The 24,764-nt window shown below is 36.4% G+C and overlaps 1 protein-coding gene and 2 pseudogenes across 1 annotated transcript in view; 2 read left to right on the top strand and 1 right to left on the bottom strand.

Moving 5' to 3' along the window:
- The window catches only part of STAU2 (staufen double-stranded RNA binding protein 2), a 304,184-nt gene that overhangs the window by 36,777 nt on the left and 242,643 nt on the right, over positions 1 to 24,764 (top strand). The window contains 2 exon segments of the mRNA XM_043601210.1: positions 9,035 to 9,194; positions 17,088 to 17,223. Of these exon segments, the coding sequence (XP_043457145.1) occupies positions 9,035 to 9,194; positions 17,088 to 17,223 (296 nt within the window).
- Positions 7,006 to 7,118, bottom strand: LOC122496181 (annotated as a pseudogene).
- Positions 10,234 to 10,436, top strand: LOC122496155 (annotated as a pseudogene).

Raw genomic sequence — 24,764 nt, 5'->3', positions numbered from 1 at the left:
ACTGAGCCACCCAGGCACCTTAACAAGTGTCTTTCTCTTTATTTATCTATTTATTTTATTATAAAATTAAAAAAAAATACTTATTTAGAGAGAGAGGGAGACAGAGCATGAGCGGGGAGGGGAGGATGGGCAGATAGAGAGGGAGACACAGAATCTGAAGTAGGCTCCAGGCTCTGAGCTGTCAGCACAGAACCTGATGTGGGTCTCGAACCCACGAATATCGAGATCATTACCTGAGCTGAAGTTGGACGCTCAACCGACTGACCCACCCAGGGGTCCCATCAACAAGTGTCTTTCTAAATATCTATCACCCGTTTAGCCCATCCTCCTGTCCATCTCCCCTCCAGCAACCCTCAGTTTATTCTCTATAGTTAAGACTGTCTTTTATGATTTGCCTCGCTTTTTCTCTCCCCTATGTTCCTCTGTTTTGTTTCTTAAATTCCACATGAGTGAAATCATATGGTATTTGTCTTTTTCTGAGTGATTTATTTCACTTAGCATAATACACCCTAGCGCCATCCACATCGTTGCAAATGACAAGATTTCATTCTGTTTGATGACTGATATTCCATTATGTATACACCACATCTTTATCCATTCATCAGTTGATGGACGTAGGCTCTTTCGATAATTTGGCTATTGTTGATAATGCTGCTGCAAACATTGGGGTGCATATGCCTCTGCGAATCAGTATTTTTGTGTCATTTGGGTAAATACCTAATAGTTCAATTGCTAGATTGTAGGGTAGTTCTTTTTTTAATTGAGGGACCTCCATACTGTTTTCCAGAGTGGCTGCACTAGTTTGCATTCCCACCAACAGTGTGAGAGGATTCCCCTTTCTCCACATCCTCTCCACATCCAATACCTGTTGTTTCCTATGTTGTTAATCTTAGCTGTTCTTTTTTTTTTTTTTTTCAACGTTTATTTATTTTTGGGACAGAGAGAGACAGAGCATGAACGGGCGAGGGGCAGAGAGAGAGGGAGACACAGAATCGGAAACAGGCTCCAGGCTCTGAGCCATCAGCCCAGAGCCCGACGCGGGGCTCGAACTCCCGGACCGCGAGATCGTGACCTGGCTGAAGTCGGACGCTCAACCGACTGCGCCACCCAGGCGCCCCTAATCTTAGCTGTTCTAACTGGTGTGAAGTGATATTTCACTTCATATCTGTATGTCTTCTTTGGAAAAATGTCTATGTCTTTTGCCCATTAAAAAAAATTTTTTTTAATGTTTATTTACTTTTGAGAGAGAGAGAGAGACAGAGAGAGAGAGAGAGCGAGCACGAGCAGGGGAAGGACAGAAAGAGAGGGAGACACAGAATCCGAAGCAGGCTCCAGGCTCTGAGCTGTCAGCATAGAGCCAGACACAGGACTTGAACTCACAAATGGCGAGATCATGACCTGAGCCAAAGTCAGACGCTAAACTGACTGAGCCATCCAGGTGCCCATCTTTTGCCCATTTTTAAACTGGATTATTTGTTTTTGGATGTTGAGTTTTATAAGTTATTTATAGATTTTGGATATTAGCTCTTTATCAGGTCATTTGCAAATATTTTCTTCCATTCCATAGGTTGCCTTTTAGTTTTGTTTTGTTTCCTTTGCTGTGCAGAAGCTTTTAATTTTGGTGAAGTCCCAATAGTTGATTTTTGCTCTTGTTTCCCTTGCTTCAGGAGACCTATTTAGTGAGAACTTGCTACAGCCAATATCAAAGAGGTTATTGCCTGTATTCTTCTCTCGGATTTTAATGGTTTCCTGTCTCATATTTAGGTCTTTCATCCATTTTGAATTTATTTTTTTTTGTATGATGTAAGAACTTGATCCAGTTTGACTCTTTTGCATGTTACTGTCCAGTTTCACCAGCACCGTTTGTTGAAGAGACTTTTTTCCATTGGATATTATTTCCTGCTTTGTTGAAGATTGGCCATACCATTGTGGGTTCATTTCTGGGTTTTCTATTCTGTTCTATTGATCTTTGTGTCTATATTTGTGCTAGTACTGTACTGTCTTGATCACTGCATCTTTGTAATGTAGCATTAAGTCTGGAATTGTGATGCCTCCAGCTTTGTTTTTTTTTTTTTTTCCAAGGTGGCTTTGGCTATTTGGGGTCTTTTGTGGTTCCATACAAATTTTAGGATTATTTGTTGTAAGTCTGTGAAAAATGCTGTGGTTATTTTGATAAGGATTACATTAAATGTGTAGATTGCTTGGGGTAGTACAAGGGGGGTTACTCTTCCAGTGCATGAGCATGGAATGTTTTTCCATCTCTTTGTGTAATCTTCAGTTTCTTTCATCATTGTTTTATAGTTTTCAGAGTCCAGATCTTTTACCTCTTTGGTTAAGTTTTTGTTTTTTGGTGCAATTGTAAATGGGATTGATTCCTTGATTTCTCCTGCTGCTGCTTCATTTTGGTGTATACCAAATGCAACAGATTTCTGTATGTTGATTTTGTATTCTGCAATTTTACTGAATTTGTGTATCAGTTCTAGCAATTTCTGGGGTGGGGGGGTCTTTTGGATTTTTTATGTAGAGTATCATGTCATCTGGAAATACTGAAAGTTTGACTTCTTTGCTGATTTGGATACATTTTATTTCTTTGTGTTGTCTGATTGCTGAGGCTAGGACTTCTACTACTATGTTAAATAACAATGGTGAGAATGGACATCTCTGACTTGTTCCTGAAAGTAGAGGAAAAGCTCAGTTTTACCCCATTAAGTATGATATTAACTGTGGTCTTTATTATGTTGAGGTATGTTCTCGGTATGTTCTCTCTAACCTTACTTTGTTGAGGTTTTTTTTTTTTTTTTTATCATGAATGGATATTGTACTTTATAAAATGCTTTTTCTGCATCTCTTGAGAGGATCATATGGTTCTTATCCATTTATTTATTTGTTTGTTTGTTATTATGTTTATTTTTAGAGAGAGACAGAGACAGAGTGAGAATGGGGGAGGGGCAGACAGGGAGGCACAGAATCCAAACCAAGCTCCAGACTCTGAGCGGTCAGCACAGAGCCCAATGAGGGGTTCAGACTCACAAACTGTGAGATGATGACCTGAGCTGAAGTCTGACGCTTAACTGACTGAGCCACCCAAGCGCCCCGGTTCTTATCCTTTAATTAATATGGTGTATCACATTGCTTGGTTTATGGATATTGAACCACACTTGCAAATGGGAATAAATCTCACTTGATCATGGTGAAGGATTCTTTTAAGGTACTGTTGGACAAAACACAATTTGCTAGTATTTTATTGAGAATTTTGCATCAGTGTTCATCAGGGATATTGGCCTGTAGTTCTTTTTTCGTGGAGTCTTTGTCTGGTTTTGGTGTCAGGGTAATGCTGGCCTCATAGAATGAATTTGGAAGTTTTCTTTTCATTTCTTTTTCTTTGGAATAGTTTGAGAATAGGTATTAACTGTTCTTTAAATGTTTGGTAGAATTCCCCGGTGAAGCCATTTGGCCCTGGACTTTTGTTTGTTGGGAGATTTTTGATTACTGATTCAGTTCTTTGCTGGGCATCAGTCTGTTCAAGTTTTCTATTTCTTCCTGTTTCTGTTTTGGTAGTTTATATGTTTGTAGGAATATATCCTTTTTTTCCAGGTTGTCCAACTTGTTAGCATATAGTTTCTATAGTATTCTCTTATAACTATATTTCTGTGACATTGGTTGTGCTTTTTCTTCTCACATTTGTGATTTTATATATTTGTGTTCTTTCTCTTTTCTTTTTGATAAGTCAGGCCAGAGATTTATCAATTCTATTAATTTTTCAAAGAAACAGCTCCTGGTTTCATTGATCTGTTAGTTTCTATATCATTTAATTTTTGCTCTAAACTTTGTTATTTCCCTTCTTCTGCTGGCTTTAAGCTACATTTGTTTTTCTTTTTCTAGCTCCTTTAGGTGTAAGCTTAGGTTATTTATGTTAGATATTTCTTGCTTCGTGAAGTAGGACTGTATTGCTATATACTTCCCTCTTGTGACTACTTTTGCTCCATCCCAAAGGTTTTGGGACATTGTGTTTTCATTTTCATTTGTTTCCATGTATTTTTAATTTCTTTTTTGATTTCCTGGTTGACCCATTCATTATTTAGAAGAATCACTTTGTACTCTTGCCGGTTTTTCTTGTGTTTGACCTCATAGTATTTTGGTCAGAAAATATGCATGGTATGATCTCATTCTTTCTGTACTTGTTGAGGCCTGATTTGTGATCAATGATGTGATCTATTCTGGAGAATATCCTATGTGCACTTGAAAAGAATGTGTATTTGGGGGCTCCTGTGTGGTTCAGTTGGTTAAGTGTCTGCTCTTTATCTCAGCTCAGGTCTTGATTTCAGGGTCTTGAGTTGAAGCCCACTGTTTGGCCCCATGATGGGCATGGAGCTTACTTGAAGAAAAACACGAAAAGAAAATAATGTGCATCCTACTGCTTTAGGATGAGATGTTCTGAATATATCTGTGAAGTCTATCTGGTCCAGGGTATTATTCAATGTCACATTTCTTTGTTGATTTTCTGCTTATGTGATTTATCTGTTGATGTAAGTTGGGTGTTAATGTCCTCTACTATTATTGTTTTATTATCAATGAGTTTCTTCATGTTTGTTATTGTTTTATATATTTAGGTGGTTCCATGTTAGATATATAAATATTTAAAATTACTAAATCTTCTTGTTGGGCAATCCCCTTTATTATGATATAGTCAAGTCCATTTGCATGATAAATGTTTCTCCATCCCCTCACTTTCAGTCCACAGGTGTATTTAGGTCTAAAATGAGTCTCTTGTGTATAGCATATAAATGGGTCTTGTTTTCTTATTCATTCTGACTCCCTGTGTCTTATGATTGGAACATTTAGTCCATTTACCTCAGAAGAATTATTGATAGATATGTATTTAGTACCATTTTATTACTTGTTTTGTCTTTGTTTCTAGAGATTTTCTCTGTTCCTTTCTTGTCTTTATCACTTTTGGTTTTTCCTTTCCACTTAGAGAATTCCCTTTAACATTTCTTGCAGGGCTGGTTTAGTGGTCATAAACTCTTTTAGTTTTTGTTTGTCTGGGAAATCTTCATCTTTCCTATTCTGAATGATAGCCTTGCTGGATAGAGTATTCTTGGCTGCAGATTTCTCCCATTCAGCATGTTGAATATATCATGCCACTCCCTTCTGGCTTGCCAAGTTTCTGTTGAGAGATCTGTAGCTCGCCTTTTGGGTCTTCCCTTCATGCCACATCTTCTTTATCCATTCATCAGTCGATGGAAACTTGAGTTGTTTCCATAATTTAGCTATTGTATGTATAATGCTGCTGTAAACGTTAGGGTACATGTATCTCTTTGAATTAGTATTTTTTTAATTCTTTGGGTTATTACCTAGTAGTGCAATTGCTGGATCATAGGGTAGTTCTACTTTTAACCTTTTGAGGAACCTGTTTCCAGAGTAGCTGCACCTGTCTGCATTCCTTGTTAATATTTTCTGAAGGATTTTTACATTTATCTTTATGAGAGATATTGGCCTGTAGTTTTGGTTTATACTGTTTTTCTTTTTTTTTTTTTTAATGTTTATTTTTGAGACAGAGAGAGACAGAGCATGAATGGGGGAGGGTCAGAGAGAGAGGGAGACACAGAATCGGAAGCAGGAAGCAGGCTCCAGGCTCTGAGCTCTCAGCACAGAGCCCGACGCGGGGCTCGAACTCACGGACCGTGAGATCATGACCTGAGCCGAAGTCGGACGCTTAACCGACTGAGCCACCCAGGCGCCCCCTGTTTTTCTTAATAGTATCTTACTCTGACTTTAGTATTCAAGTAATCTTGGCTTCATAGAATAAATTGAGGAGTGTTCCTCCTTCAATTTTTGGGAAGAGTTTGTGGGAATTGTTACTGTTTCTTTCTTAAATACTTAGTATAATTTATCATTAAAACTATCTGGACCTGGAGGTTTTTGTTGTTGTTGTTTTTTGTGGAAAGATTTTAAACTGCAGATTTAGTTTCTTTAACATATATAGTGCTATTCAGGTTACTTATTTCTTCTTGAATGAGCTTAATAATTGTGTCTTTCACAGAATTTAAGTTGTTAAGTTTATTGGCATAAAATTGTTAAAAATACTCCCTTTTTATCTTTTTATTATTTTAAGAATCTGGGGTGATATCACTTCTCTCATTTCCTGATAATTTATGTCTTTTTTTTTTTTTTCAAGATTAGTCTGTTTATAGGTTTACCAATTTTGTTGACCTCTGCAGTGAACCAGCTCTTGGTTTTATAGAGTTTATTTTATATTTCGTTAATGTTTGCTTTTATCTTTATTACTTTTTTTTCCTGTTAACTTCAGATTTGATTTGCTCTTCTTTTTCTAGTTTATTAAGATTAAAGCTAAAGCTAACTTATTTGAGACCTTATGTCTTTTCTAGAATAGATATTTGGTGCTAGAAATTTCCTCTTAGTACTGTTTTAGTGTTACTTTCCAAGATGTGGTGTTTTCATTTTTGTTCAGTTTAAAATACCTTTTAATTTCCCTTTTGATTTAATCTTTTACCCTTTATTTAGAAATGTATTATTTAGTTTCCAAATGTTTGGAAATTTTCCAGAGATTTTTCTGTTAATTAGTTTATAACTTAATTCCATTGTGGTCCGAGAACATACTTTGCATCACTTGAATCCTTTGAATTTATTGAGACTTGTGTTATGGTCCAGAATATTTTATTTCTTGGTGAATGTTTTGTGAGAAATAGAGGACAAATGTACTTGTTAATTGTTATATCACTTATTAAGAGGAGAAGGCATTGAATTTCTGATGTAAATTGTGTATTTTCAACTTCTCTTTGCAGTTCTATTAGTTTTTGCTTCATATATTTTAAAGCTGTGTTATTAGTTGACTAAATGTTTAAAATTGTTATGTCTTCTTGATTAATTGGCCCATTTATCATGAAATAAACTTTGTTATCTTTGGTATTAATCGTTACTCTGAAATCTACTTTGATATTTATATGGCCATTCTGACTTTTCTTTGATATGTTAGCATGACACATTTTTTTCTATCCCATTGCTTTTAAACTATGTCATCCTTGCAGGGGCCATGCTAATCTTTAATCTTCTCTGTATTGTTCCAATTTTAGTATATGTGCTGCTGAAGCGAGGACTAAACTGTGTCTTCATAGTTGAAATGCAGTATTTGTAGGTAGCATGTGGTTGGATTTTGCTTTTGACAGTCTCTACCTTTCTAATGGGGGCATTTACGTCATTTTTTTTTAATTTTCACAACAATCCTATGTGTTCTTTTTAGTGCCATTTTACTAAAGAAGTAAGGAAACAGAAAGAATAAGTCATTTTCTTAACTTTGTATATAGTAAATGGTAAAGCTACCACTTAAACTCATAAACAGTGCGTCCCATGATTCCTACTGGAAATTGTTGGGGTTCTTTTTATTTTTTCCAGTTTTATTGAGATTAGTTGACATATAACATTGTATTAGTTTTAGATGTATAATAATCTGGTGGGATTCTGTAGAGAAGTTTCTGAAAAGCAGAGGATTGACTTAGATACATTTGTATTTTATAGAGTGTTCATGTTGATGGTGGTAAGGAGGATAGTGTGAATGGGAAAGTCTTATGTTAAGAGAATGATGTTAGGATGGTCTCATAGTAGTTTAGGAGAGAGAGGTTGATATTCTTTGCTAAGACATTGGCAAAGAGTATAAAGAGAGGAGGCCAAATCTGAAAAATATTTTTGAAGTTGAATCAGTAGTTTGATAGTTGTTTGCAGGAAAGAATGATGAGAGAAATGGAGGAGATAAATAAGACCACTCAAAGGTGTCTTGCCTGTGGGCCTAGGAAAATAGTGACATCTACAAGATCAGGAGGCAGGAGAGTTTAAATCATACAGACCAATCATAGGGTGAAAAACGAGACAAATCCAGATTATGGCATATTCTTTTGTTGTGTTTTTTTTCCTTTCATGACATTGACATTTTTGAAGAGTTGAGGCCAATTGTCATGTAGAATATATGCCATTATCTAGGTTTGTCTGATTTTCCCCCTATGATTAGATTCAGGCTAAACATTTTTGGCCAGGAATACCAAATAGTTCTCATTGGGTCGTATCAGGAGGTACATGATACAGTTTGTGTGATTATGGATGATGCTAACTTTGATCAGTTGGTTAGGGTACTTTCTACCTGACCTCCTTTCTACAAATACACATTTATTTCTTAGTAATTGTAATACACATATATTTTTTACTACTTTGTATTCCTACAAATTAGTAAGCTATCTGTGGAGTAAAACAGCAGATTATGTGTGTATTTTATAACTTAATCCTCCATTTTAAAGGTGAATAAGTTTTGGGTTTGTATGGAAATAATGGTGTGAATGGAATGTTTGGATGGCAAGGGAAAGAGTAGGTATGAAATGAAGATGGACAGATAGAACTTTTGTGCCATGCTAGAATGGGAAAGATTAAAGGTTTTTAGCCTGAAGTTGGGGTGATATACTTGGATTTGAGGTTTTTTTTTTTTTTTTAGAGAAATTTGAGAACTACTTATGACATTAAAATTAACAGAATTTGGTGACTGGTTAAATGTTGGTTGTGGAAGATTGAGAGTTTCCTGGTGACACAATATTCAGTAGGGTTGCCTGGTTTTTGACTAGATTGTATTAAGTATAAAATTTAAGGAATTAGATTTTGTAAGTGTTACAGAGACAGGGCCTTGTGGATTTTCTTACAGTTTCTCTTATTCTTTATTCTGCTGTTTTTTTGAGGACTGTTTGAATGATTAACAATATGAATCTATTTACGGAAATGATTTCTTCTTGATTTATTCTACCCAAAATGCACACTTAGAGCTGCCACTAAGCCTTCAAATAGGATAGAACAGAATCTGGTACAATCTCTTAAAATTATTTCACTGGTAGAATAAGATTTTTGTTGCAAATAATCTGTAAGGTCACCTCTAGCTCTAAAATTTTGATTCTGTGGTGTATCAGTTTTTCTCTCAGACAGCATATTTTATTTTCTGAAAGAATTTAATGTTTTCTTTGTCTCTTTATGTTTTTCGAAGATGTTCTCAGTGCAACTGAGTCTTGGTGAGCAGACATGGGAATCCGAAGGGAGCAGTATAAAGAAGGCTCAACAGGCTGTTGCTAATAAAGCTTTGACTGAATCTACACTTCCCAAACCAGTTCAGAAACCACCCAAAAGTAATGTTAATAATAACCCAGGTATGGCCCTGACTTGTTTCCTTCTGTTGTGTTGTTGTGTTCTATAGGTGTTATTCTCTGTACTTTTCTTTACAGCAGGCTGCTTGTATAGCTGACAGGTATTAATAGCTCACCTGAAAAAAACTGAATAATTAAAGGTGAGAGAATGAGGAACGTCATTGTAATTATATTAAAAATTTGCTTTGTGGATACTCCAAAGATGCATTATTTACATTTTAAATGTTGACAAAAAGACCTTTGCATACAAAGACCAGAAAGTATGATTGAGTTTTTTTTTTTTTTAAGTTTTTAATTTTAATTCCAGTTAGTTAACATATGGTGTTATATTAGTTTCAGGTGTATAGTATAGTGACTCAATAATTCTATACATTACTATCTATACAGTAGATATTATATCTATACAATATGTCTATATTGTATTATATCTATGCAATAGATATCACTTTAAGTATTTTTATGATAGAGTAAAAAAAAAAAAAAAAGACTTTTTCCTGCCAAAAATGACTCTGTAATGTATTTAACTGGAGTTCCTGTGCTTATGCTCATAATCACCTGATATTTATTTCTTTCTCATGTGGCATGTGCTAAGTAGACACAGACTCTCCTTTGAAGAACTGCTCTTTTTAAAGCTCTATGAATTTCCTATTACTAGTCGTTTTGCTTCTGTTCAGCTGATTTTAGTATTTATTAAGTAAGCTTAAATAAACCAAAATGTTACTACAGTAAAGAAACACACCTGTATTGAAGTCAGTAAGAGATTGTTTCCTTTTATAATTTTTAAAAAATCTCTTCAGATTACCAATTGATCATTAGTGCCACACCACTGCCTCTATGTATTATGCATTTGCTTTTATATATTTAAGAGATAGAAAACATCTTTCTTTTCTGTGAAGATTTTACAGCTGTGTACATAAAGCATATATATCAGTGGTAAAGATCAAGTACCAAGTGAATAATAACAGCCGTCAGTATTACAAGTAATGATAAACTTGGATGAGAGTAGTTGAAGGAAGATAAGGTGTTTGAATGGAGCATAGACAGCTTGGTGCAGTGGCAGTATCGTAGCCAATGAGGTTTATCCGAGGCGTGATTATTGCTAATTGAATGGAGAGTAGACAGGTATAGAGGTGAGGAAAGAATATTCTAGGTGGAGGGAGTACTCTGAGGAGAGGCATTGGAAATAGGACTCTGGACTATGGGTTTGGTTAAAAAAATTTTTGGTTTAACCAAAAAAATTTGGTTTAAAAAAATTGTTTTTTAATTAGATCAGGTAGGTGACTAGGAAGAGATAAGACTGGAGATAAATTAGGGTTGAGCTGTGATGAACTTGAATGCCAGGTTTAGGAGATTAAATTTTATCTATGATTTAGGAGGTTAATGTTTACAAGCTACTGGATGATGTGTTTAAAATGGCATTTTAGGAAGTTCAGCTTAGTATGTGGATTGAAGGTGGAAAATGCTAAAAGCAAGATCAGTTAGGAAACCATAGATTATCGGTGAAGAAAGAAGAAAAGAAACTCCTGTGCATGAAGTACTATACACCCTCTGCTCTGCAGTAGTACTGGGAGTGGCAGTGGGAGTGGAACAGAAGGACAAGTATTGCCGACCCAATGGTCGAAGCCATGTTAGAGAACAAGCTCTTCAGGGCTTATAGTGTGAAGCAAGAGCAGCCTGTGCCCATCTCTGCGTCAGGTCCACTGTAGAGGATTAGACTGGGAGGTGAACCAGCAAGGAGTCAGAAGGAAACAGGAGAGTCCGAAAGATCAGTGGAGATGAGTTTCTGCTGTTGAGTGTTTCAATGAGCTGATAGAGTAGATTTTTGAAGGTAAAGTTTTAAAAGAGAGCATAATATTGCATACCAGCAAGTGCACAAATTACAGTTGTAGAACCTTGATGGTTTTTTGCACTGTGAACACTTTACCAGTACCTGTGCCCTAGAAGCCTCCCTCATTCCCCCTTCTAGTGGTTAAACAACTCCAGAGGAAGCCACTGTTCTGCTTATCTGTCTTAAACTTGTTGTGTCTGCTTGTTGGAATCATACACTATACTTTTTTGTGATAGCTTGTTTTTCTCAATGTTACATCTGTGAGACTCATCCATGTTGTATTTAACACTATAGTGTTTCATTGCTATATAGTATTCTATTGCATGAGTGTAATCTACTTTTCATTGTACTATTGATGGACATTTGGATTGTTTCCAGTTTTGGGCTCTTAGAAATAAAACTGTTGTCAACATTCTTGTATGTATACATTTTTGTTGCGATGGACCTAATATTGGAACTGTTGGGCCATGAGTTATGCATGTATTCATGCATAAATCAAATCAGAAGATGAATTAAGACAAGAAGTTGATGAGCATACACAAAAGACAGGTATCTCAGCTACTGTTCTTACATCAGTCTTTTATTCCTAGACCTATTGAAAAGATGAGAAAGCTATTGAGGCATCAGTTAGACACAGTAAGGAAACTATCACAGTTTTGGTCGGAAAGAATAGTTAATTAGAACAACAATTAAAGGATGTCCTTGAAGAGAGAATTTCCCTGGACATTCAGCTGGAAAAACTTTGACTACCCTCCTACCTATAAGCCAGTTGCTGTGAACTGTGAACATACCCATTTTTAAGTGTTTTTGGGGGCCCAAAACGTTTTGTTCAGCTCACTACTTAGTTCAGCATTAAATTTTATGATTCGCTTTTGCCCCATATGTTCTCCATTGTATTTAAGTATCTTTTATATTTTAATTTCAACAACAAAATGGTCAGGATGATTAAAAAAAAACAAAACCCAAACCCCAAAACCCCCAAAGCATACATAAGGCATATAGGTGTTATGTGCCTGTAGTCCCAGCTACTTGGGAGTCTGATCCAGGAGTACCGGTTGAATCCAGAAGTTCTGGGCTGTAGTGTGCTATGCCAATCAAGTGTCTGCACTGATATAGTGCAGTGGCATTGATATAGTGGCCTCCTGGGAGTAGGGGACTACCAGGTTGCCTACGGTGGGGTGAACCAGCCCAGGTTGGAAACAGAACACGTCAGAGTAGTGGGATTGTGCTTGTGAATAGCCACTTCACTCCAATCTGGGCAACATAATAAAACCTCCTCTGTTTTTGCCCGTCCCCAGTTTAGGGAATCCTGTGTCTCAAAAAAAAAAAAAAAGTTTGCCCCATTCCAAGTTCATACTTTAAAAAAAACCACATGCATAAGAAATACATACAAATACATAATGTCAGACTATAATAGTGTATTTCTTAGCTATTCTTCGGGGTATAATAGTAATTCAGTGTAGTTTTAATTTGCATTTCCCTGGTAACTAATGATGGTCAGCATCTTTTCATATGTCTGTTGGTATTAAGATCTCTGTTGTCGAGTGCCAGTTGAAATAATTTTCCCGTTAAAAAAAATGCAGGGGTGCCTGGGTGGCTCAGTTGGTTAAGCATCCAGCTCTTGATTTTGGCTCAGGTCATGATATCCCGGTTTGTGGGTTTGAGTCTGTGCTGGGCTCTGTAGTGCAGAGCCTGCCTCGGATACTCTCTCTCTTTCCCCCTCTCTCTGCCCTCCCTCACTCATGTGCTCTGTCTCTGTCTCAAAATAAATAAGCTTAAAAAAATAAACTTTTTTGGAAATGAGTTCATACTTATGTAAAGTTTGTAAAAAGAGTACATAGAGCTCCTTTGTACACTTCATCCAGATTCCCCAATTGTTAACATTTCTGAACCATTTGAGAATAAGTTGTGGACATTTGATCCCATTTCACTTCGTACTTCAAAGTATTTTTTCCCAAGTACATGGCTATTCTTCTGACAGGAAGTTAACATTGATCTCGTATTATCATGTAATGCAAAGATTCCATTTTTGTTTCATTAATTGTCCCAGTAATATCCTTTGTAGGTCTGTGATCTAATCAGGATCATGTACTTAGTGTTTCTTTTCATTCCACTTTAATGTGGAATAGTTCCTTAGAGCTTCTTATCTTTTATGACCATGACATTTTGAACAGTACAGGCCACCTCATTTGTAGAATGCCCCTTGATTGAGTTTATCTGGTGCTTCCTCATGATTTATGCATTTTTAGCATGAATATCCCAGTGACCTAGTTTTATCTCAGAGATATATAGCAGGACACACCCCATTTTGATTTGCCCCATTAGTGATGACTTTTGTCACTTGGTGAAGAGTATGTTTGCCAGGGTTCTCTATTGTAAAGTTAGTTAATAAGTATGTTTTCTTATTATATAATAAGAAAATTAATAAGGATTTAATTAGTGTTTTCTGAGGAAAAACTTTGAGACTATATAAACATTCTGTTCCTCATCAAAGTTTATATCACGTACCAGATTTGGCATCTATTGATGATTCTTTTCTGAATCAATTAATATTCTAAAGGGTGCCAAAGGGTGATTTTATCTCTGTCTGTCTGTCTCTTTTTGTGGTTTAAAACAACAGAAATTTATTCTGTCTCAAAGGGTGATATTTTAATTCCATTTATTTTAGATCTGTTAGTTGGCATTCTACCCTAGAATTTTCTTTCCCCTCATTTTTCTGTTTGTTCATTTATTTATATCACTATAGACTCTTGGATTCATATTTTGCTTACTGGTTTATAATCTATCATTATTTATTTTGGTTCTCAATTTGTCACAGACTTAGCCAGTGGTATGAACCTTTCAGGTTGACTCCACTGTCCCTCTAGCGTTTCCTCAGTTTTCTTTGAGCATTTCTTACTGTCTGGCACAGTAAGAGATTCCAAAGTCATCTCGTATTATCTTTGTCCTGGTCCCAGCACCAGCCATTTCTTCAAGGAGTCTTGGTTGATTAATCAGTTCATTCTTTGAACGAATATTTATTGAGTGACTGCTGTGCTCCAGGGACTATTCTAACTTCCTACATAGCTGTTTCTTGAAGTGTTAGTATTATGTAGCTCCTCGAAAAGTAGTTGTGGCATTTTTCTTCCATTTTTCACATAATAGGAATCCACAATTGTTGTTATATATGTTTGTATATATAATCAATTAGCCTTGTTCTGTTTTTCACTGATAAATACAGAAGTTTCCTTTAACATACCGAAAAACCGATAGAAATGGATTCTGTGTTGACTGTGTCAACCTTGCAGCCATGTAACACATGAGGATTCTGTGTAATGATTATTTTTATGCAACCTGGGTGCAGCTCTCACATGGTGGAGTGGTACTTAGAATTATTATTTGGAGGTTCTCATACTTTAAAGTTCTTCTTTAACTGTTTTCTGTGAAAGCATTTCTGTGTAGGTAGAGACGCTGTGTGCATGCAGAGATTCCAGTCTAGTTCTTTATTAAACAGGTAGGGATACTTCGCTCTAAGTGTTGAAACCTCTTCAGCCTGGTGTGCACTTGTTTGCTTCTTCTCCACTCTCCTTCACACAGACCAGTGTCTAGCATTTCTGTGAAGAAAATATACCAGTCTTACTTTCAAATGAAGAATTTAGGGGCGCCTGGGTGGCTCAGTCGGTTAAGCGTCCGACTTCGGCTCAGGTCATGATCTCATGGTCTGTGAGTTCGAGCCCCGCATGGGGCTCTGTGCTGACAGCTCAGAGCCTGGAGCCCATTTCAGATTCTGTGTCTCCCTCTCTCTCTGCCCCTCCCCTGTTCATGCTCTTGTCTGTCTCTGTCTCAAAAATAAATAAACATTAAAAAAATTCAAATGAAGAATTTACATGAAATCATTTATTGATTCAAATGATATGAATATAATACTTTTACCTGGCTTACCACCCAATTTTGGTATAGGTGGGAGGACATTTATATGCCACTAGTGCATTAAAATCACCTCACTGGTGCTTTTTAAACTCACAGTTTCTTATTTATTGCCCTACTTAAACGATGAGGTCTTTTAAGCTTTTTTCTTTTTGAACTTTATGCTATCTGTGTCTGTATGATTATGGCCAAGTCAAATTCGGAATGACATAAATCTTAGCAACTGATTGATTAACATGCTAGTTATTAAACTACAATCTTTATGAAAGAAGAAAAACTTAAACTTTGAAAGGCATAGACTGCTCGTTGGTGTTAAGTCTTTAGAAACTTTTAGACAATTTCTAATAAAGTTAACCATAAACCTACTCTGCGATCTAGCAATTCCACTGCTAGAGAACTTACTGTGTATGTCTCTGCTAAAACATTGTGGCTTTATACTTGTTCCCAACTGGAAACAACTCAAATGCCCCATTCATAGCAGAATAGATAAACTAATGTATTTATTCAGTGGAATACTATTCAGTGATAAAAAAAATGTTTGAAATACTGATATATTTGACAAAATTTCTATGTTGAGTGAAAAGCAAGATAGAACAATACATGTTCAGGTTTGAAGAACAGGCAAAACTCTGATGACAGAAGTCAGAATAGGTAACTTGGGGAGGTGGGTGTTGCCTGGAAAAAGGCATGATGGAACTTTCTGGGTTATGGAAATGTTCCTATCTTGATCTGAATGATGGGCACTGAGTGTTTACATGTATAATAATGTGTGGATCTGTATGCTTAAGGTTTGTGCATTTTACTTATCCTTTGGTAAAATCCTGTAGGAAAGAAAGAAGGACAAGAGAATCCCTTTATTCTTGCCTTTCTCTTCCTCTGCCCTGAGTATTGGTATTAAATTAGGGATTTGGACTAATTGGACTCACTATTCAACATGTTAACTGTGCTTTGCTGTTTTTCTTATGCTTATCTTTTCCTTCTTTGCCTCCTCTGTCCTTCCACTCTTTATTTTTCCCCTTAACCTTGGTTATAGTTCCTGTCCTTATACTCTTTAGTGGCTTCACTTGGACACTTTAGAAATGAGATATGAAGTGAGCATTATTGACTCTTGATGGATTGCTTATGCCATGGCTGCCAGTTGTGCATTTGTGTCAGGCTCTCCCAGCCCTGGTGGGTGCTTTCTGCCAGCCCCAGTTTCTCTGCTGCAATAAGTGGGCCCATGTTTGTACGTGATGAACGGAGTCTTAAATGTATATTGCAGAAGGCGTAATTCAAGCAAAATAGTGTATATAGAATTTACACTGATTACTACTTTCTCCGAAAACTTTAGATTCCTTTGTATAATTTTTTATATGGGATATATATATATATATATATATATATATATATATATATGTTTTACTAAATAGCCTCTTTTGGTACTCGAAATAATATGATGTAATAATTTACATTGTGTGTTATTTATTATGGATTTTTCAAATTGTCGAAAAAGTAAATAAGATAGTATACATCCCTATACCCACCACCAGCTTCAACAGTTACCTTGTTTGTCATCTGTCTCTCCTCTGAATTATTTTGAAAGAAGTCTCAGATATATCACTTCATCCAAAAACGCTTCAGTGTGTATCTTTAAAGATTATTTATACAAAGCATTAGTATATTTACTTTGTCTTGTATGTGATAGAAACTCAAAATTTAGTTTTATTAAGTAAGTCCAAGAATTACTGATGACCCTGTATTCATTGCTAACTTCATCTGCTTGATTAGCAAAATATAAAAATATTCACAGATGATAATGTTTTTAATGATTAAATAACTGAAAGCTTCCTGGGGTGAGTAATTTATGCTGAAGTTCAGTACTTTATAATATTCGAATTAAGCAATCTATGAGTCTTGTGTTTCCCTTGTTTTGAAATAGTATGACTTTCAAATTGAATTTTTGGTCATGAATATAAAAAGAGGTTGCCAAAACCCCAAAGAGATTTCATTAGAAACAATTTTCCTCTTCATGTAGTTTGTATTTACATCCCTGAGACCATCATACAGACAGGCCATTGACTCCCACCTTCTTTCATGGTAATGACATGTAATGTAAGTATGGTTTGTGTGATTTATTATGGAAATATTTCACTTGTGTGCTTTTAATATTTTTTTTTAAACAGGTAGTATAACTCCAACTGTGGAACTGAATGGGCTTGCTATGAAAAGGGGAGAGCCTGCCATCTACAGGCCATTAGATCCAAAGCCTTTCCCAAATTATAGAGCTAATTACAACTTTCGGGGCATGTACAATCAGAGGTTTGTATGTCTTCTTTGGTTTTGTTCTCATTTATTATTTTATGCACATTGTAAAAGTTTCTAAAACTCAAAGAGTATTTGCAATGTGAAGAGAATTTACTTTGGGCATTTTGCATGGAATTGAGATAAGTCGGGCTCAAAGGAATATTTAAAGTAATATATTTTTAAAAATAACTGGTTTTCAGGAACTAGTTTTTATAGAGTCATGAGAGCCCTGTATTTGTTGCAGGCAGGACCATGTTTTAAAATCATGCCACAGTATAGTGCTGAGTTCTCAGTTGACTTGTAGATACTTAGCTTAGCTAGTGTTTTTCTTAATTTGTCCAAATACATTACACACATGAGTATTTTTAATTTATAGGAAATTTGTTAGAAGAATTTACTGAGTCTTTCTACACATTGCATAATTTTGTGATAGTTACAAGTGTAACAGAGTTTTCTTTTGTAGGCAAGCCAGAATTTAAAAAAATGTGAATTTTTTTTTTCTGATCATTTATAAAAGTCACGTAACTCATTGTAGAGAATGTAGAAAATGCAGAAAGTTAAAAAGAAAATATAAATAACTTGTAATTCCAGAAATAAATGCCTTTAATATTTTGATGTATTTTATATATTTTTTATTCTTTGCACATTTATTTAACCAAATTGAAGTTATCCTTTATTCCTTTATATGCAGTTTCTACAGTACTTTATGGAGGTACCATATATGAATCACAAAACGCACAGACAGATCTTAAATGTACATTGTGATAACTATCATTTATGTATATACATACATATTTATACTTTAATGGATTGCTTTTTACATATGTATATCCTCACAACATCGCCAGCGTGTTTCTATCACCCTGAGAGTGTCCTCATACCTATTTGCATTTATTACACCTCCTCCCAGGAGTAACCATGGTTCTATCACTGTAAATTAGTTTTGCATGTCATTGAACTTCATATGAATAGACTCATATAGTATGTACTCTTTTTGTTTGGATATTTTCACTTCGTATAATGGTTTTCTTGTTTATTTGTTTTTGTTTTCTGTTTGTTGCTTGTACTGTATCTGGATTTTGCCATTTTTTATTGCTAAATAGTGTTCTTTTGTTTATGAATATATCATAATTTATTCATTCCGCATGTACAATATTGTGCCCTCTTTTCATTGAATAGGGATAATTTTTCATATATTTCTTTTAAAGTTTATTTATTTTTTTAATAATCTCTACGTCCAGTGTGGGGCTCGAACTTACAACCTTGAGATTAAGAGTCACATGCTCTTCTGACTGAGCCAGCCAGGCGCCCCCAATTTTTCACATTTAAAAAAAATTTTTTTAATGGTTTTTTAGTTTTGAGTGACACACAGAGAGAGACAGAGCCTGAACAGAGGAAGGGCAGAGAGAGAGGGAGACACAGAATCCAAAGTAGGCTTCAGCTCTGAGCTGTCAGCACAGAGCTGGACGTGGAGCTCGAACTCACGGACCATGAGTTCATGACCTGAGGTGAAGTCGGATGCTTAACTGAGCCACCCAGGGGCCCCCATTTTTTATATTTTTAAGTGATTTTTGAAAAACATTTTTGATGGCTATATAATGCTTCATTTGGCCAGGTTATACTTTACAAGGATATAAACAGGTACAAAGAATACTTGATGAGTATATAAACGAAATGCACCTGTTGTTGATCATCTAAGTTGTTTCCCCTTTTTTTTGGCAATTGTAAGCAATGTTACCGCAAACAATTTTTACATACAAATTTTTGTTCACATCACTGATTATTTTCTTAAAATAGATTACTATAGGGGAATATTAGGTTGAAAAAAAAATGTTACCCAATTACATTAAGATTTGTACTAATTTCTTAGAGTATATTCTGTTCCATTCTGACAACACTGACTTTTAGAAATACATTGTCTTATTTGATGGCTAAAAAGTGGTATGTTTTTAAATTTTGGTTTTATTGATTACTTGTGAGGTTGAACAGTTTTTAAATATTTATTAGTCACTTGTCCTTTTTGATTTGTCTAGTTTAATTTGCTAACTTTTGTTGCATTACTTGACCAGTCTTCAAATGTTTACGTATGGAGGAGAGGGTATTAGCATTGCCTATTTTGTTTAATTTTCCTGCCCACCAAAAATTGGCTTTAGTTTTGTGTTTGTTTTTGATGTGCAACAGTTTTAGATATTATATGGTCTAATCTATAATTTTTGTGTGTTTGATTTCTCCCATTGCTTTTATGCCTAAGAAATTCTGGTGATCAGATGTTTACTAATTCTTAAAAAGAATATTTTTATTGAGATATAATTGACATATAACATTGTACAAGTTTAAAGTGTGCAACATACTGATTTGGTACATTTATGTTGCATTATGATTGCCATTGTAGGGTTAGCTGACACCTCTATCATGTCACATAATTAACATTTCTTCTAGTGTTAAGATGCTGATACATTTTTAAGAAATTTTTTTTAATGTTTATTTTTGAGAGACAGAGCACAAGTGGGGGAAGGGCAGAGAGAGAGAGAGAGAGAAAGAGAGCGAGAGAGAATCAGAAGGAGGCTCCAAGCTCTGAGCTGTCAGCACAGAGCCTGATGCGGGGCTCGAACTCATGAGCCGTGAGATCATGACCTGAGCTAAGTCGGATGCTTGATGGACTGAGCCACCCAGGTGCCCCAAGATGCTGATATTTTAAAATCATTTTGTGTACTTACTGACGTTACAGTTCGGATGTGAGAAGAAGATATTTAGTGTACATATAACCTGATACCTTTTGGTGTCTTCTTTGGTAGTGCGTATTTACCATTTAAAACTCGGTCCTATTCAGATTTTTAAATGGTTCCTTTAAATACTATTGCTCAGATTCTCTAATAAAAATGTGTACAATCTCTTAGACTTCTGCTCCTTCCCGCTTTTCTGCTGGGTGTGTCAGGGGAATTTACTGTGTTGTCGTGGTAGGGAAGGAGGGACCCTCACCGTTGTGTGGGTGTTCTGTATTGTCCGCTGGGCTTCTCTGCTCTTTGTGGTGATGTCCCTTGCCTAGCAGATAGCCGACACCTTTCTTGCCGCCTTGCTGAAACCTGCAGCTGGTGACGTGTAGTCCTGTCAAGTAATGCTTCCACAGAGTCTTGACCATCTCCCCCCTTACTCTTTTGGCCTAAATCCTTAACTCCCTTTGTTTTCCTGGCATGTTTTTCCATTCTTATTCTCTTCTTAGTGTCTCCTAGTTGGAGCATCCAGTGGCAGGCTTACCAGCTCTCAACTTGGTGTCCACACCCCATAGGTGGCAAGAAGGGCATCACATGTCTCTTGTAGTTGCTTTACTTTGTTTTTTTCTGTATAACATACGTATTGCCTTTCTCATGAGCCTGAGGTTACCTAATATAAATAAAGCTATTTGCCCACTTAGCACAATAGATATATTTGGTCACTTGAATTAGATATACTTTGCCTTGTTTGTACTTGCAAGATATTCTGTCTATCGATTTATAAGTTTATTTATTTTGCGGGGGCCGGGGAGGGGCAGAGTAAGAGAGGGAGAGAGAGAATCCCAAGGAGGCTCTGTGCTGACAGCGCAGAGCCCAGTGTGGGGCTGAAACCCATGAATCATGAGATCATGACCTGAGACAAAATCAAGAGTCAGAGGCTTACTGACTGAAGCACCCAGGTGCCCCTTATTTTTAATGCACTATAATGAATAGTCTCATGAGGATATTATATTTAAATGCTTATTGTATTTTGATATCTATAGTCCTTTATTGAAATCTTAACTAGAGTTTTGATTAGTGAATTTATTACTTTTAAATGAAAGAAATCTGGTGCTAAAGCAATGAAAAATCAGACAGTAATCTCTGTGGATTATTAATATGGAGCTCATATTCTAGCAGGGGAGGCAGTCAGTAAGAGGTGGTTACTTAGTGAGAAGGTGACTTTTGATAAAGACCTAAAAGGAGAGAGGAAGTAAGTAGTGAGAATGTCATGAGAGAGGGAGAGAATATTCCAAGCAGAACAAACAGCAGGTGCAAAGCTCCTGAAGTGGGAATGTTCCAGGTGTGTTGATGTCTTTACCAGGACACCAGTATGGCTGGAAAACAGTGAACCAAGGGGAAGAATAGTTGGCATATGAGAATGTGACAGGGGTCCTGTGGTTTGGTTTGATTTTTTTTTTTTCCTATGGTAAGTTTTATGTTAAGATGCTGACATTTTTCCTTTCTTGGCAATTTCTGGTTTCAAGATGTGATTCCATGGTTGTCATGAGGGGCACAAGAAGTTATTTATGACTTCTTTAGAGGGTTGTGCCATAGTCCATTTCAACTTCATGGAGAAAGTGGACTTTGCTTCCAGATTGTTGGAGAGGCTTTTCAGATTGTTTTGAGATTCTGCAGATCACAAAAAAAGGTAAAAAGAAAATAGGGAAGTACTGGTAAGCTGCCAGGCCATGTTTCAATGTAAAAGCTGCTCACAAAAGGGCAAACCTAACCATTACTCATTAGGCTGTAAAAATTATGATTTCACATATGACCTTCATTTGCGGATGACAACACCTGAATGTGTTACAGAGAATTTGGAGCCAAAGATCAGAGGGGGCACTCTTCTCCTTGTCGGACTCCAAATGAATCAGTAGCTTCTTAATAAGTCAGGGAATGAAAAGTTAAAAAGTCTAAGAAACAGATATTGTTTAGAGGGATTTATGTAAAGGTCATGTCATTTTCTACTTAAAATAGTATTAAGTAATAATTAAGTATTACCCATGTTGTTTTTTTTTAAGTGTATTTATTTTTATTTAATTCTGTTTTTTCCTGATGAGGTTTCTACACTCGAACTCACTCAAAGGCTAAGGAGGCACTTACAGAAACCACCCCTCTACCCCCATCCCTCCACTGTCCTGTTCTATGATGGCTGGGGAAAAAAAGAGATTTATCCATTAGCAAAATCTGGATGCAAGCTGGATTCTGAAGTACCTGTCTCTTTTTGTTACACCCGAGATGTTTAAAAATGAATGTATCCAGTTACATCTTTTTCTTTCTCATTTGGGCCACTGTTCACTAACAGATATAAAGTTGAAAGCTACAAAAATTTATATGACAAAGTGTAGGATGTAAAGTTTGGAGAATACTTTATGCTTTTGTTCTCCTATCTTTGTTATAAAAGTGGTATACATTATCCCAAGGAACAGAATGGTTGAAATCAGGCCTCCAACAGACAGTTTATCAGTTTTGTGTATGCACAGATGCAAGGAGCATTACTGCTTGGCTAGTGGCCAAAAGGTCCCCAGTCTGCTGATGCAGATGGCCAAAGGCCCACAACTCAAACAAGACTTTGTGAAAATGGGGATTTTTGCCTTAAATAACTGGGAGGTCTCTTGGGGAGATTTCAGGCATGGTTGAATATAGGGCTTTAGTGTTCTTTTCCCTCATTTTCCATTTCTCTTTTTAGTTCTTGTCTCATTTTTCCTCTGCTTGGCTTCATTTTTAAAGAAGCTGACTTTCATTTGCTGTATCTCATATGCTACAAAGTCCTTAGACATGTGGTACCAGAGAAGGAACAAGTTTTTGTGTCATTCTTAGGAAAGTCCTAGGAAAGACTGAGTAGACTATCTATCCCTTTGTCATTCAGACTGGATTTGGGGTTTGAGAATAATTAGCCCATGCTTGGGTTTGTGCCCAGCCAGGAGAAACAGGGATTTATCCCATTCAAGTTGCTATGCAGAGCACAATTATTTTATGAAAGATTCCCTCAAGGCAAAGATTCTGAAGGAGAATCATTTCCATTACAGTCAGAACCTTTGGTTCAAATCCTGATTCTGATGCTTTTAGCTGTGTGGTTTTGGGTAAGGCACTCTCTTAGTTTCCTCATTTCCTAAATAGAGATGATGATAAAATGAAAGGACTTTCATGAGATCTTTCATTAAGCAAATATTTACAAATGCCTGCTTTTTGCCACAAGTCGTGTTAAGAGTAGATACTTTAGTAAATACTTTACATAGTCTGGTAGACTCTGAGTCCATTGGAAGATGAAAACAATGCAGAGAAACAAACAGTAACAGAGTGATAGATGTGACCATATGGTGCTGTGGAAACACTGAGAACAAGCACCTCACTCATATTGGGGAATCAAAGGAAGAAGCTTCCCAGAAGGAATTGACACTTGAACTGAATCTCCAAGGTTAACTAGGCACTAGCCAGGTGACCAAGGTAAGGAAAAGCAAACTAGGTTTTGGGAACAACAACAAGGAATTCTGAGTAGTTTAGTTCATCATGGGCTTGCAAGGCATGTGGTATGTCTGGAATGAAAAGGCCAAAGTTCAGTCAGGGTGCTGATCTGATGTCCTCAGATGGCCTTGGGAAGAGGTTTAGATTTATACTGAAGGTGATTGGGAGCCACTGAAGGATTGTAAGCTGAGGGATAAAATAATTTGGTATCTGTTTTAGACATATTGCTTTGGCAGTATGTGGCAAATAGTTTTGATAGGCTTAAAATTCAAGGGAGAAAGATGAATTACAAGGATGCTGTAATTCAGGCTTAAGGTGATGAGAGCCTGGAACAGTGAAGATGGAGAGGAAGGCAGTGTCTATTTAGAAGTACATTTAGAAGGTGAACTTGATAGCACCTGGGGACTGATTGGATGAGGAAAGTAATTAAGGGTAACTTTCACCTATCTGGATCACTAGTAATATTTTTCACAATGAGGAGTCGGAGTTGATCTTTGGAAACATTAGGAATTCTGTTTCGACTATGTTGAGTTTAAACTGCCTATATTTAGGAAGAGCCCATTTTACTATTCTTTAAAGCCTCAGTGGAGGGTATGTATGGGAAGATTATCTTCAGCTTTGAAAGTTTGTTGGAAGAACATATGGGAAGAGCAACTTCAGGGTCTGGAGCCTCCTTGAAGCTCACACATCAGAATGCATCCTGCAGACAATGACATTGTTTAGATTACAGCCAAAGTTTGAGTGACCAATCTGTTCTTTGTTCATGTAGGATTTATATTTCCTTCTCAAAAGGATTTAGTTATGCTGGTTTGTCATTATTTGATTTGGAAAAATTTCATGGCACGCCCCCATGCCAAGCATGGCCATCCTCAGGTGTGGTTGGTATATTTTGTGTCAAGACAATATTTGGTTGCTAATGTATCAGATTCCTGGTCCAATTACTTGTACCTGGGTTAGTAAAGTTGCTTTCTCTTAAGATGTATGGTATGAGTCATAGTAAGTTAAATAAGGAAAGAGAACTATTTTGCTAAAGTTTCTTGTTCCAATGGGCAGAGCCAGGTACCTGCTTGAATCTTCATGGTCTCCCCTCTTGTTGCCCAAGTCTGTGAGACTTGGAAAGAACTTTTTGGACAGCTATAGCTATCAGTGGAAATTTGATAGGGTGAAACAGATTTTTTTTTTTTTAACGTTTATTTATTTTTGAGAGAGCATGAGCAGGAGAGGGGCAGAGAGAGTGAGACACAGAATCTGAAGCAGGCTCCAGGCTCCGAGCTGTCAGCATAGAGCCCAGCGTGGTGCTCACACCCATGAACTGTGAGATCGTGACCTGAGCCGAAGTCA

This window comes from Prionailurus bengalensis, chromosome F2 (assembly GCF_016509475.1).
Source record: "Prionailurus bengalensis isolate Pbe53 chromosome F2, Fcat_Pben_1.1_paternal_pri, whole genome shotgun sequence".
NCBI classification, from domain to species: Eukaryota; Metazoa; Chordata; class Mammalia; order Carnivora; family Felidae; genus Prionailurus; species Prionailurus bengalensis.
The sequence above is the reverse complement of the archived record's forward strand: the minus strand, read 5'-3'. Positions and strand labels throughout refer to the sequence as shown.